The sequence below is a fragment of the Osmerus eperlanus genome, chromosome 28 (assembly GCF_963692335.1).
Source record: "Osmerus eperlanus chromosome 28, fOsmEpe2.1, whole genome shotgun sequence".
NCBI lineage: Eukaryota > Metazoa > Chordata > Actinopteri > Osmeriformes > Osmeridae > Osmerus > Osmerus eperlanus.
Genome location: NC_085045.1, coordinates 3,070,038 through 3,085,272, shown reverse-complemented (window position 1 = coordinate 3,085,272; position 15,235 = coordinate 3,070,038). Strand labels below are relative to the sequence as shown.

At 47.7% G+C, this 15,235-nt stretch overlaps 1 protein-coding gene across 2 annotated transcripts; it reads right to left on the bottom strand.

Annotated features, from left to right (window-relative positions):
- Positions 1-179: 179 nt before the first annotated feature.
- glt1d1 (glycosyltransferase 1 domain containing 1) lies at positions 180-15,172 on the bottom strand. Of its 2 annotated transcripts, XM_062454485.1 has the most exons (13): positions 14,761-15,172; positions 14,449-14,600; positions 14,232-14,337; positions 13,253-13,301; positions 12,427-12,463; positions 11,827-11,883; positions 6,814-6,915; positions 6,482-6,531; positions 4,250-4,293; positions 3,512-3,632; positions 2,769-2,867; positions 741-865; positions 180-615 (listed from the first exon to the last, which is right to left on the bottom strand). In XM_062454485.1, the coding sequence occupies exons 1-13, from the start codon at positions 14,826-14,828 to the stop codon at positions 561-563; spliced, it is 1,065 nt and encodes a 354-aa protein (XP_062310469.1). In that variant the 5' UTR covers positions 14,829-15,172; the 3' UTR covers positions 180-560. The 2 variants fall into 2 exon arrangements, with proteins under 2 accessions (XP_062310469.1, XP_062310470.1); XM_062454486.1 differs by having other exon boundaries at positions 180-865; positions 14,761-15,169.
- Between the last annotated feature and the right edge of the window lie 63 nt (positions 15,173-15,235).

Sequence of the window (15,235 nt, the reverse complement as noted above, 5' to 3'; positions counted from 1 at the left end):
TACAATGACCTTCAGTGGTCTTATGCCCTTTACAAGCAAATTGTGTTTTCATAAAGCCTTACGTAGGCTGTGGCATTACACAGGCCTCTGTACTACATCAAAAACGAACCCGTCTGTAGGTCGTTGTGGCTTCTAGACAGGAGATTTAAAGCGGAGGGCTTTACAGAGAGAACACCAACCACGATTTTTGTATTTTATTAGGCATAGTACAATACATTGTCATAGATATACTCAGAGCAAAACATGAATGAGTAAAAGCCCTAATATGTGTTCCCCAGATCTTACATTCATCAAGTATGTAAACATGAAAGCAGCAGCGCACTCCAAATGCATTTTTATTGCACATGAATAACCAACAAGATGGCTGTTGTTCTTTGGCTTGATCGTGCCCTACAGCAGAGTTTTACAGTGCGTTCGGCAGATCAGGTTAGATTGCGCTGCTTGAGTCGTTCCGTGGGGGGAGTAATTTAAAGCCTGAGAGATTGAAAACACTTGGACATCAGTGACACGGGACATAAAAGTTATTCCTCTCTTTATGGGTGAATCCATCCCTCTCTCTCTCAGCCCCACATGATGTCAGTGCTTCGGTTGTAAACAATCCTTGGCTTCGGAGGCCTGTGTGAGAGAATTCATTTACGAGCACAAACACAGGGTGTAAAGAGGGGGTTCCTGAGAGGAGGCAGGGCTGTTAGATGTTAGAGGTGTGGAGCCTGTCCGCTCAGTACAGAGTCTTCACCAACCTCTGGTAGGTCTCTCTCTCCTGGACCACGCTGTGATGCTCCTTCACGTAGATCTTTCCGTTCCTCCTCACTCCCTCCCGCAGGTTTCCATCCCCCAACAGCCTCTTGGACTGGAGCACAAACTCCTGAGGAAATTGTCCATATTAGCATTTCAGCGTTAAACGAACGCGGCGAGAACATTTACACGACTTTTAACATGATTACCTACAACAGGCCATGAGAGTAATGACCGATTTTGGCTTGGCCAAGCCGAACCCGATCTCTAAATGAGTTGAGGGAGGGTTGCGACTGTTAAATAGTCGTTAAAAAAACTTTCAATAGTTAATTGATGGAGACATCCTGCGATTCACATTTTTGCCAAGGAGGGAAGGAGAGAAGGAACAGAAATGGCTGCTAGTGACACCCTCACCAGCTGTCAGGGAGAGATGAATGAAAAGGAGAGAGAAATATCAAGCGATTGCAAACTGGAACTCCTGGCGAAGCCTCCAGACTGGGGGGTAAAGATACAGCCAGTCCATACGGTCGCTTTGGATCCTGGTAACTCGTTCTGGGGGAGAGATTGGCTGAGAATGCCCTCTGATGGACTCAGGGAGCTCTATAGCTTAGAGCCTCGCTGCCTAGCAGCCAGTTGGTCCTGGAGCAGAACGCCTGTGGGCAGACTGAGCTTGAGTCAGTGCCGGGCTAGAAGGCCAGGCCAGGCCAGGACGCCTCACTTCACTCGAGTGATGTGATCATATCTGGAGAGCCTCTTCATGTGTAAAGGCTAGAGGAACAGGAAGCCGTATAAGCAGCAGTCTGTAAATCCAAATCAATAGTTCTGAAGGTGAGGTTATGAGTGGTCTGCCAGCTATAAACTGAGCACTGCGGGTGGAAGGGGGAACATATCGTCTGAAAGGGGAATTTTCTGTTGATAGTCTGCCAGACATTTGAGGACTAAATAGCTTTGAGATTATATGCCACATATGATGTCTAATGTGCTGTAGTCTACTGTACGATAGTTCAGTAGTAAATCCACTGCCAAGCTGTCGGTCTTTGAAAGCAACTCAGATAATCAACCCCCAGTGGCTCCCCCTCCCACCACTAACCCTAAAACAAGGTGCAGGCTTCGCACGCGTGATCCCCGTGAGAACGCCTCGGCTTAGGAAGGACAGTCGCAATCGCAGCCTGGAAGTGTGAGCCAGAGGTCAGGGTATGACTGCCCTGGGCCCAGCAGCCATCTGTGGTAGGAGAGGTCCCCTAACCCTCCACACAGGGGGGTTTGACTGGGCAACATGTGACCCAACCCTCCCCCTCCCTCCCCGCCTGAATGAGACTTAGTGTAAATCCTGCAGCAGCAGCAGCAGCAGCACGCTAGTTTGACCATGTTATCGTCTCTTCATGCTAGCGCGCTCCCTCCCTCCCCCTCCCGCCCCCTGCTGGGTCTGGCTGACCTATGCTCTTCTGGAGTCGCACTCCTCTAAGCTTTCGATTCAGGAAGCGCCCCAAGAGCTCTCCGTGTGCCGCCCGCGCCTCGCCGCGGACGAGCCCCGCATCACCGTGCAGTTCAGTGGAGAGGAGCTCCATAGGCCTCCTCTCCGAGGGCCAGCATGCTTAGTTTAATCCACGCCTCCGCAAATTGGACAACGACGCTCAATGAGTAATACACAGGCCAAGGTATCGTTTTGGGCCGGCCGTTGTGCTGTTTAGAGGTAAAGGCAGGATGTTGGCTGATGACGGGTGAAAGCCTGGATGACAATCATGACAGGACCTGGTATTATGGTCCCCTTGAAGGTGCAGATTGTTAGCTTTCAAATGATGTGTCATACATTGAAATCTTAAAATTGTTGTTGAAGAAAATATGGTTATTTGAATGTTGGTACACCTTAATCATGTAGCGAAAGAAACTCTTTCGGTGTTCTACTGCGAAAGATAAGATTGCTGACATGGGCCTATTTACCAGCTCTTGTTACAATTTCACGATGAGAACCGAGGGTGCACCGGTGTGTAGGGCTGGTTGGGGTCACAGAGGAGGGGGGGCGGTGTGTGTACCTGAGGAGATGAGAAGAGGAGACCAGTGACCTCATGCTGCACCACGGCTGCATTCCCTGGAATGTTCCGGGCTATGACGGGGACACCCAGATCCATGGCCTAAAACAAACAAACAAACACACACACACACACACATTTGAAACGCTTTATTTGAATCCACCATTACCATTCATTTCATGAGGAGTTCACACACACACGCCGACATGCATGTCTGCATGCACATTCATCCACACGTCCTGCTCACTGTAGCTAACATTTGCCCTTTTCAGTCGTCACTTAATTACACTCTTTGGTCCGAGACTTTAATTGCTTGTATGGCTTTAATGCCTATCCAGCAAGATGTTTAGTGGGAACATGGACTCCCATGTAAATGTGTTTAAACCTTGTATGGATTGTCTTAATCTAGTGTTTAAAACAGATTAACAGGATTACAGCCTTGCTTGGTGAGAAGAATGAAGAGATGGCGAACCAGCAATTAATTCTAGTGATTGCCTTTGAGATAACACAGACGCAAACACAAGGCGTGAAGATGACATTCATGTTTTTGAGAAGCTTAGTTACATCACTCGTTAAACCGTGTAGGATTTCAAGGTTTGGAGGGCGGTGACTAGTTTCTCGAGTATCTGAGTAGAATCGTCCGCGCCGTCGCCACGCGCCGACCACGCGCCGACCACGTGCCGACCACGCGCCGGCCACGACGATGCCGTTCCCCAAACGACCGCCCTGAACACGTTTGCCGTCACCTCCAAGATGGCCGCCGACATGCCCTCTGAGATGGAGGTGTTGACCACGGCGACGCTCCTCCTCATGGCTGCGTGGAGCTGCTCCTGGCTCCGGCCCTGGGCCAGGAAGACCCCCGCAGACCTGGAGGCACACATGCAGAGAGGCGGAGGCAGTCAGGAGCAGAGGTAGGGGCAGGGGCAGAGGTAGGGGCAGGGGCAGAGGTAGGGGCAGGGGCAGAAGGCAGGGAGCTGCTGTGACTCAGCGCTCACAGAGGCGTGAAGGAGGATGAGCAGGTGCGACAGGAGCAGGATGGGAGGCACGGGGTGTGTGTGTGTGACGGACTCTGAGTGTGTGATGGGGTATGTGTGTGTGTGACGGACTCTGAGTGTGTGATGGGGTATGTGTGTGTGTGACGGGCTCTGAGGCTGCAGGTCGGTCTTAACCCCTGGGCGCATGTTCGTTCCCTACAAACTCCCGCTAGCGAGCTACCTACAAATAAGCCAGCGAGGACCTCTCGGGTTCAGAGGTGAGGACAGGATTAGAACTCGGCTACTTACAAGTGCATTCTGCTCACTGGACGATCGACGAGAGAGAGACAGAGCTGTTTACAGGCTCTCTGAGGCCATGCAGGCTCAGAGTGACATGAGCTTGCTCACTTTGGACTTATAGCTTGAGAAAAGGATCAGTTTGGTAGATCTCGAGTCAGCCTGTATGAGAAGCTTAAGACGTTAAAGAGCATGAGGGAGAATAGGCGTTACCTTTTAGTTACAGCTTCAACTTCTTCCGTAAGCACGGGATCAATCTGAGAGAAAAAGAGAAAAAAATAAGTATTGATAGGATGTGTTATGCAGGCTGTGCATCAGTATATCTTCATGGACACACAGCACGGTCTATGATATAATTCCAGCGGTGCCTTAATCAGGACCATAAGATAAAACAATGGCACAGCCCTAACATGGCCAAATCATTTTACAAAATCCCATATTCGGAGAGATTGGGGTCAGGGTGCCCAATCTGATTATTTGAGATGTGGGATTTGCGTGCATTAGCCTGCCTACTGCAAAGTCCTAGCATAGCAATTTAGGTCAAAGATGCTGCCAAGCAAGCTGCTGCTGCTTTTTTTCTCTTATTTTTGTGCTTATCGGGGGGGGGGGGGGGGGGGGGAGGGGGAGGGGGAGGGGGGAGGGGGGGGGGGAGGGGGAGGGGGGGGGAGGGGGGGGGGAGGAGGGGAGGGGGAGGGGGAGGGGGGAGGGGGGGGGGGAGGGGGAGGGGGGGGGAGGGGGGGGGGGAGGAGGGGAGGGGGAGGGGGAGGGGGAGAGGGGGGGGAGGAGGGGAGGGGAGGGGCGGGGAGGGGGGGGCAGTTCCCCTCCTCGATTGAAATGTGATAGTCTATGCATGTGTGCACATATAAATAATCTCACTTGAGAAACACTCCACGAAAGAAAATCTAGGATTTGCGTAAAGTGATAACTTCAAAGCAGAGTGGAGCTGCAGAGGTCACGGTCGGTCTGTTGCCTAGTATTTCAATGAAGCGTGTCTACCTGTCGTGATTTAAGAATAAGTATAACACTGTTTTACTCACTTGTCCACGCAGAGACAATAGATAACGAGGACTGGAGATAGACAAGAGATCACACAAGGAAATACAGACGCTTGTCAATTGAACGAAGGGAACAGTCTGACAGGTCAACAGCACAGATTGAGAGTGTGTCCTGGCGGATGTCACTCTACTGAACATTGATCTGTGATTGGCTGTCTCCCGTCTTATAGCTGATGAATCCTCGTCTCTGCTGCTTCCACGTCTGAGCCAAACGCAAATCAACACGAGTGCTCGGCGGTGACTCATGTGATGTTGGGTCCACATGAATCACCGAAGGCTCAGCTTCGCCTTCACCGACTCCTGTTATCAAACGGGCGCACAGAGCACTGCGTAGCAGAGAGCGAAAGGGAGGCACAGACAGTGGCGTGCCCCAGGGCCAATTCTTCTCAAAACAGCTTTGAACAACTCACACACAATGTACCTTTGTGTCTGATACGGCTGTCTCGGGAAGGCAGGGCTCACAAAAATAACACAAAGTTGGGAGTTGGAAAGGAAATGCAAGCTTTTCATACATGCCAGGGTTTGGCTTCGACACAGTGGATGAAGACAGAACCAGAGTGCTACTGAGAAAGATTTCGTCAGGCAGGACATTGAGTTTCCCCGGCTGCAGTGCCTCCCACAAGATCAATATTTCAGTTCAATCAACTCAGTGAAAAAACGACTTTTGTTTCACTTAAGGTGTGAGAATCAGTCTTCACTCCGATTAGGGCAGTTGTCCTTCGGCCGCTAGCCGACATATTCAAGCCGGTGGAACCAACAAATACGTTCATAACGATGACAGTGCACTGCTGGCTCGTCGCACTAGGCAGATGGTTTGTTTTTAGCTTTGACATTTCTCAAATGAAGCGAGAGGGACTGTCTACGGGGCCGTAATCAATCCTAGCCTCTTTTAATGAAGGCATCTCCCTTCCTAGACAGACGACAGACTCTTACGAGCCAAACGTCAAACTGTCATCCACACCTGCCACGCAGTCCTGATCCCTTATCCAGCGCTAGCCCAGAGGGAGACCCAGGGACACGGATGGACGTGACCTTTGCCCCAGGGAGATTCCCACCCCTCCACCACCCCGGCCCCTTACTTCCCCGAGCAGATGTCCAGGGGCAGCTCCAGCGGCCTGTCTGAGCTGGCTGTCTGGCTGCTCTGGGGGAGACGGGGCCTGCGAGGCTCTGGACCCCGTCACCCCCCCTCCACCCCCCCGGTCCCCGCTGGCTCGCTGGCCTCCGCCGCCATTTACTCCAGCTTAAAGGCCCACTAATGCTGTTATCTCTGCTACATCCTATTACAGGCACACTGGGCTCACGTTGCTGTGGTGCTTCCACAGCTATAAGCAGACAGTCTTGACAGGGCTTGACTTCCCACAATCCCCATCATCATCTCGCGACCACTCACCTTCGGCCCGATTATGACCAGCACTGTGAGGGGATCCTGGCGGTGCCATTCTGAAAGACATGTGACCGTCGACAGTCACAGAGACATTTACATTTAGTCATTTAGCAGACGCTCTTATCCAGAGCGACTTACAGTAAGTACAGGGACATTCTCCCCGAGGCAAGTAGGGTGAAGTGCCTTTCCCAAGGACACAATGTCAATTGGCACGGCCGGGAATCGAACTGGCAACCTTCTGATTACTAGCCCGACTCCCTAACCGCTCAGCCACCTGACTCCCTTAGAGACAGTATAGGAGGGTCCTTTAACGCCTCAGCACAGAAGGCAGGCGGTACCTGAGAAGGCTTCCAGGAGATACAGGGGATCCTTCACTCTCCTGAGCCCACAGACCAGCAGGAAGACCCGCAGATCCTCCTCTGCACTCCGCTCAGCCACACCTGCAGACAGACATACAGACGGACAGAGACAGACAGACAGACAGAGACAGACCGATTAGTGCAAGTCTTGAAACACAAAGTAAAAACCAAGAAAGCTACAACGGGATATAATGGAAGTAATTCATCACCCAAGGTCACATAGGAGAACGAGACAGTGGTGACTAATGCTCTCACATAATTCTCAGGGGAACAACATCATGCCGGGAAGTGGTTCATTGAAATCATCTGTGAGACAATACAAACCTAACAAGACCCAACCCTCCGATAGAACTGCAGAGATTGTTCCCTCCAGGATTCAGACTCTAGGGTGCATTACTAAACTGAAAGTGACACAAACTGCATCTGTGCTCCTGGCATTAGAGGCATGAAGAAGAAGAAAAAACTCAATCTGCTCTCTTCTCCGATCATCCACCTTCCACGCTCAATCCTCAGATCAGTGGGTTGGCACTGTCTGGTTGGCAAGGGAACTGTATGCCAGCTATTACTGTACCTGCCGTGCCAAGCTAACCCCTGACCTTAATCACGCAGACCTAGAGAGGACAACAGTCTGAACCAGTAGTCTGTCGAGTCTGTATTCATGACTGCATCAGATTTGCATACCAATATAGTTAATGGGTATAGTTGAATGGTAGATTATTGACTGCAGATAGACTTTGCAGGTTCAAATCCCCTTCTGCTTTGGATACAAGTATCTGTAATTGTATGCTATACATACAAATATTATATTTACATAGAAAAAGAAAACATGAAAGAGCTTTGGAAAGGGTATGGCTGTTAGTTAACACCGGAGTCAAGATGCTTGTTAACCCATCTGGGATTGTAAGGTTGGAGCAGGTAACAGGCTTCCACACCAGGGTCATAGTAGACCTGAGGCCGTGCACAAAGATTAGGATAGCCTCGGACTATTTTACTGATCCACTTCGAGGTACGTTACACATCTATATTTGGTACACAATAACAACTGTGCTTTTGACACGACCAGTTGAGTTAACGGTAGGGGGGAGGGCTTTTTTTGGAACAGGGTTGGAGTTCAGAGGACATCCAGAGATCTTAGTCATGCCTCCTCTCCTGTGGTCCCCTTTGTGGGATGGGCTGCTTAGGAACCACCACCCATCCAGAAGGTCACCAAATCCATCCACCACTGGGTTTACATTCATCCTATTAGTCCTGCTGTTCTACCTCACTATGTCCCACTAAACTAGGACACAATGACATTAACTATATACTCCCGTGTCCAGGAACAAGGCGCGGTGGCAGAGATGAACATGTCAACCTACATAAAAGGCAACAACACAGACAGGCTGGTCGCTTCCTTTTCTACACTCGCATTTTATTCACTCACCAGACACTTTTATCCAAAGTGACGTACCATATATTCACTGTTACCACCCGTATCGCTAATATATCTTGTAAGTGGTGAATCAGTGCTGAACCAAGCTGTGCTATGAGAGGGCTTCTTTAGGTCAAGGTGATTCTGACCAACTCAGACAAGTAATCAGATCCTTCTCAAGATAAGCAAGGAAACAATTGTGGGCTTAAGAGTAAATCTACTTGTGACCTCCATTGTTTAGAACGGCAAGCCAGGTAGAAGTGTGTCATGTAATGCGCAACGATTACATCATTGTTGTGTTTCACTTTTTTTTTTTTAAGTATGAAATAAAAAATAAAAAATAGCAGGTCAAGTATAATAGTAACTGGCCAATAAGAACAAGATACATTTCAATGACAGTTGCCCACACATTCCCAAACAAACCCACAAAGTACACACATCCAACACACACCCATTAAGAGTACACACATCCAACACGCACCCATTAGGAGTACACACACCCAACACACATCCATTAAGAGTACACACATCCAACACACACCCATTAGGAGTACACACACCCAACACACACCCATTAGGAGTACACACATCCAACAGACACCCATTAGGAGTACACACATCCAACACACATCCATTAAGAGTACACACATCCAACACACACCCATTAGGAGTACACACACCCAACACACACCCATTAGGAGTACACACTGAGACACAGAAACAAAAAAAAGAAAAGGAAGAACATGGCAGAGACAGGCAGTGGCACGTGACGCGGAGCACTGCAGTCTTAGTGTGCTGCTGAAATCCCTCCTGACGGCTGAGGCCAGATCAGGAGGCTAAGGCAGCGCTTTTAATGCTATTATACTTTAGAGCATCTATAGAACAAATTGCAAAATAGAGTGCGTGTCAATCAGGGCACTAACTCTGCTCCAAGTGGGCAGGATAAGAGCTGGCTGTAGGCGATTTATTTAACACATCAAGTGAGGAGAAGTCAGGAAGTCGGTATTATGTACCGCAGTATGTCATGTTGTTTGTTTCACAAACGGAGCTGTAGAAGCACTGTAATCACAAAAGGTATCAATTCTACAGAGTTACAATTGCAACAGAAGCTGTTCTGCAACACAAAGACATTCTGCAACACAAAGATGTTGCAGCACGCAAAGATGTTGAAGAACAGCTTCTGTTGCAAGAAGAGTAGGAACTGTCTTCTCTCTGGTCCTTTACTTGGAGTCTTTACCTTTCGTAAAAGTCCTGCGAGACCAAAAGGAACATTTCAATCTGGAACACTTAAGTGACTTTCCAGGCAGTATGAAATGTTCACAGTTCTGTGATGGTAAAGAACTGAATTTCATCCCAGCGATCCAAAGGGAAGGGTGACAACCAATGGCAGAGAAGGTAAACAACCTTCTCACCTCCTCCAATCCAGAAATGGAGAGGGGAGACTGGGGAAAAGTTTTCACAGACCTGTCAAAAGCAGTAAAAAAATATACATAAATCTAAATCAAATAGAGAAAATACACAATCCTCTGGAGACGACAAAACAATTCAACTTTCTTTAGAGGAGAAACTGGATTGGACAATCCGTCTGTTGTGCCGGCAGCCCAATTTTTTGTCTGTCTGCCTCTAACTTCTAAAACAGAATCACTTTTTTGTTCCTCTGCCTTTGATGCTGAGGGACACTTTGCATAGCTCACTGTCATTTAGCAATGTGTATTTGTGTATGTGTGTGTGAGTGGGTGTATGGTTGTGACTCCTGTCAGTGCGTAAGGAGATTTCGACAGTGTAAGGCACACAAAGTGCAGAGGCTAAGTTGCAGCTTCAGGAAACAATGAGCTTTTAAACATAAACTCAATAGCACTCTAGACAGAGAGGCCTAGCACAATTTAGAAAATTATCATCTAGGGCTGTATCAGATAAACAAGTAAATTATCACAGCTGAGTAAGGGAGAGTACGGTTCGAGTGTTGTTCAATAATGAAAATGACCACGTTGGTCCTGTACTGTACTAACCGCCCTCCTCCTTTTATCTCGCTCCCCTTTTGCTTAGAAGACCCCCTGCCGAAATCCCCCCGCCCCCTCCCCTCCCTCTCCCCTGACTCTCTCACATCAGGCTCCCCTCTCAGGCCCTGCACCTGCCTCCTGCACACCCCCACAGCCCCTCACCCCCTCCCCTCGCTGCACACAGCAGGCTCCCCCGACTCTCCACACCCTGGGCGTCTTTGATGGTTCACCAGCCGCTGGATCCCACCGCTGCCTTCTCTCTGGTCCTTCTAAAGGCTTGAAGACAACCACAGGGTGACACATGCCCACCACACACCCGTACACAACTACACACACATGCGCACACTACACACACACACACACACACATTTTCAATCAGGCCAGTGAGATGACTTGCCTCTGTCATGTTTCATTGAGGAGGTCTCTCCCAGTGGACCCCCTGGGCTATGCCTATCCTTCACATTTACTTTCGAAACTCAAAGCCCCACTCACCTCAACACTTGGAGCTTTGAAGGTCCTACTCCGAGCTCCTGTTAGTACAAGAGTTTTTTTGGGGGTGTATTTACCCTACATACACGCCACCACACAACACCCATCTGCGATGTAAAATCTCAAGCTCTATGAACGGTGAAAATGCTCCGACTTACTCCGAGGGAAACAAAATAAGAACAAAGAAAAACAAGATGAGGATCAGACCAGGACAGGGATAACAGGCAGATGAGATGACTTCCCCTGCTGTGCGGAGTGCGTGTGAAGACGACAGGGAGGGGGACAGATGCTGACAGGGAGGCTAAGGGATTGATCTCTTTCAAGCGTCGCTTTTCCTAGCTCGTTTTGTTGGGCTTGAGAAGCGTGATGTGAAAAGACTTGTGTCGGAGGAACTGAATATTCATCGATCTGGTAGAGGACGTTGGGACGCGGCGTGTCAGAGATCGGAAGAAGAAGCAGAAATGCACGTGGTAAACACCATGCAGTGTAGTCATCATACACTACTAATGGAAAAAAAATAGACATCATAAGAGAAACACATTTGTTCTTTTTTTTATCTACACCGCCATGAATAACATTAAAAACTAGAGCGAGAATCTTCCTTACAAATATTTTATAGTTAAATTGTGGCCAAAATGTTGATGCACAAACGCCTCAACAAACCGTAACTATGGTAACTCTAAAGCATTAAATTTGACGTTATGTGTGTTTATTATAGTCAAGAAGAGGCTCCTATCCTATGTTTACCGGATAGAGAAGTGAGTTTTGGCAATCGGTATTACAGGCACCAGTAGAGAACTATGGTGATGAATGGCTCTGTACCAGGGAGCCATTCATCAACCGGGGCTGGGCTGCAGATTCCGTGGGCTTTGGTGTACTTGGGATGGAAATCACCCCACGATGTCCAATTTAAAGTGGAGCGTGTGTGTGGGGACACTATGAGTAATGACATGCACTTACTGTGCTGGTGGGATGGGAGCAGGGGGAAACAGCAGGAAAGGGGGAGGAACTGCCAGCTATTGAAGATTGAGAAGTGGGGGAGGGGTGATGAGATAAGTAAAGGAAGAAGTAAGTAAATGTAATCTACTGTACCTGAGCTTGTCAGAAACTCCTTCCAGCAGAAGCTCTCCGCCACTTCCGTACTGATTCCTTTATGTCAAAAGAAGAGAGAAAATGTGTCAGAGCACCCGGTGACACTGCTACACCTACAGCATGCGTGACCTCAACACGTCCAGCCTCACCATCCTTAACAAGTTTCTTATAGCTGAGGTGACACATGGGCAGTAAGATCAGTTCAAATCTTCACAGGAGGGCCTAAGATTAATTATAAGTACTGACATTCTTGACTTCCTCAAAGGTCATTTCTTTCACTACGTCTCACAAAATGACGTAACTCGCCTATACACTTCTACCTGGAGGCAGGAGAATAACTCCCACACAATCCAGAGACAATTTTTATTTTTGCACGTTTGTCTTTGACGGATATGCTAGGCAAACGGAGAAGGCCAGCATCCTCTCCCTTGACGCGCACGGCTGAACAGACAAGCAGTTCTGCAGCTTCCTTAGGTTCTCCAACACTGTGTGTGATTTTCAGGAGGAACCGCCGAGGCTGATTAATGCTGCAGATTCCACTGCGGAGAATCAGGAGATGCGCTATTGCGAACAGTGAATATTTCATCCGGCAGGACTTACCTTGGGGCTGGATGTAAATTATACCGCTCTGGGCAAGCTGAGGAAATGAAAACAAAGCAAACGTGAATTCAACACCGTACAGAACAGGGAAACAGCTTCACATATTTCATATAAAAAAACACTGGGCCACCTTTCATGGGCATTAGATTCAAAGCTCAACCTCAAGGGTGGGGCTTGGGTTTGGAGGGGGGGGGAGAGAGTCATTCCAACACAGTAGTGAGAGGTGCCCATGCACATAAATCAGAGTTGATGGAAAGGAAATTGACTGGATGTTATCAGTCAGAGTTCCCCATGCGTGTTTTTCTGTCTCAATAAAAAAAGCACTGCATGCTCGTCCTGATTGCACGCTGTCAGTGCTAAACGACAGCGATAAAGCTTGCCGTTCGCCTCCATCTTCACCCCAGGGGTCGGATCTAATCTGAAAATAAAACATGGTAATATTGTTTTAATGCCACACTATTATGGAACAGAAGCAGGGTGGTCTTCTGCTTTTTAGATGGAGGCGTTAAAGACACGGTGTATCTTGAACGCTCAGAGAATCTAAGTGAAAAACAGAGCCCCCCTCGTGGTATAACCCCAGAGTGTATTGCTATTTTGATGTGTCATATTGAACCAGTGGCACTAATATTAGTCCAAATGTGGAATTTTAATCTGGGGGTGGAGGGAAGGGGGGGGGATTCAGAAAATCTTACAGCCTCCTTCAATGGTGTGAAGGGAATAACTCTCGATCTCCACCCTGACTTCAACCGTGTGTTGCTGTGTGTGAACTTAGTCACAAGTCTTAACAACCAATAAGAATAGGACTACAACAGCTTTAAAACCGTACCCAAAAAGTAGCTTCTTCTCTCAGTTTGTTAGTAAATGCCACAGCAAACCTGCTCCAAAGACAAAACAACATCCAATTAAGACGGTCACGGTTATTAGCAAAGTTGCAACATTATCAATAGCAAGCATGTTTCTGCTGAGGACCGCACAATAATGACACCCATCAAAATGAGACTAAATGAGTGAAGGTTTGAGGATTCACGGATGAATGTAATAAAAATAAGAACATAAAGGGAAAGGCATCGGTGGGATTTCTTTCTTTGTTGTGAAATCGGCCAAGAGACGAGTTATTGAGAACTGTATTTTATGATCAAGGTCAGAAGCAGCAACAGCAGGGGGTGCTCTGACAGAAATGTTTGAAGTCATGAGACCCAAACTGCACTAGTGCACCCTGGAGGTAATCACCCCCTTAGGCTCACTGTCTTGCTGTCAGTAAAATCAAATAACACCTTTGAAAATAAATACACCAAAGTCCGAGTGATGTGACAGGTATATGGACCTAGATGTTGATAAGCCGTGCACTGTGCTGTAAGATGTCACGGCAGAACAAGATATGAGGGAGAGAGGACACCCACAGAGCAGGAGCAGCACAGCTGGGGTGAGCTTCCCTGGTAAGACTCGTCAACCTCACTGTTTCATACCAGTTATCCAGACCCTTAAAGGTCTCCTGTTGGTGGCCTACAATAATCCTCACTTCATTTTCCCCTGAGGTTCTCACAGTACGGAGGTTCTGGAGAACCTCCTCTAACTGTTGTATGACTTTATTATGACGTAGATGTACCGTGCTTGCCCTCAGATATTTATTCAATGGATATTTTGATTTTGAGATGGGAAGGCTTTAAAATGGACGAATGTGGATGGCTTTAGGATGCTTGTAAATATCCTTCTTGACGAATGCATCATATGGTCCTCTGTTTGTACAGTGTATCTACATCGCTCCAGTCATGAACAACACCGTAGACCTGTGGGAGCCGTGTCACCTGGCTTTCAGCAGCACCTGCTCCATAATCAACCGCTTCTGCTCAACTTTCACATCTTCATTAATGTCTGTTCCTCCAAAGATAATTCCATAGGGCACTTGGATGTCTGATCAAATAAGCAAAGACAACTGGGTCAATCTTCACTTTAATAAAGGATTTATACATTAGCCAGTCTTATGGCAGGTCCATACAAAAGTGTGTGTGTTGTTATTTTCACCTAGTAGAAGCCTTCCAGCCTTGAACAGATGAATAGCAATTGCACCTTCGAATGGAGGCATCTGTTTTAATAAATTCGCCATGTCGGTTGAGGACTTGAAATCCGCTGCATCTCGAAGCTCACACGTGTGACCTGCCGATTCAATATGTGCCCTGTAACCACATTCACACGGTTGAGAATGCAGTGAGTTGCATTTAAATATAGTTTCAGCATGTCGAGCGCACCTGTGATAGCCATATCTCTAAAATTATACAAATCCTAAGCCTTAATTCAATTCTAGAGTAGCTACTTCCTACTCTACCGTCACATTACCTTATTCGCTCAGCTGTTGTGCAGTTTCCAGTTTTGGGGCTGAGGCAAGCTAGAAATAACAATTTCATATCGACAGCATTGAGGGTGGACTTTAGTTTGAATGACTGTACACAACGATATTTATTTGCCCGAAGTAATGTAATAGCTGTAGCCTATATGGCTACGACGCTTCCAAATTAGGTAACGTCGGGAAGAAGTTTAAGTTCATCCTGTAATGTTGTGTACATAGGTGAGAAGCGACGTGGCTACGTCAAATTTTGCACGCTTAGATACACTAGTCCGTCTATCATTTGGGGTCCTCTGGAAACAAGGAACGAATGCTTATTTGATCGTACTACTCCGCATTGCAAAATCCACAAATGCATCCTTCTAGACACCAAGTTCAGAGGTTTATTTTTAACGTCTATGACACACGACAGAATTTGGAACTGTTTCAGAAAACAGTGCCAACATTATCCAGCCGACTTTTCCTTCC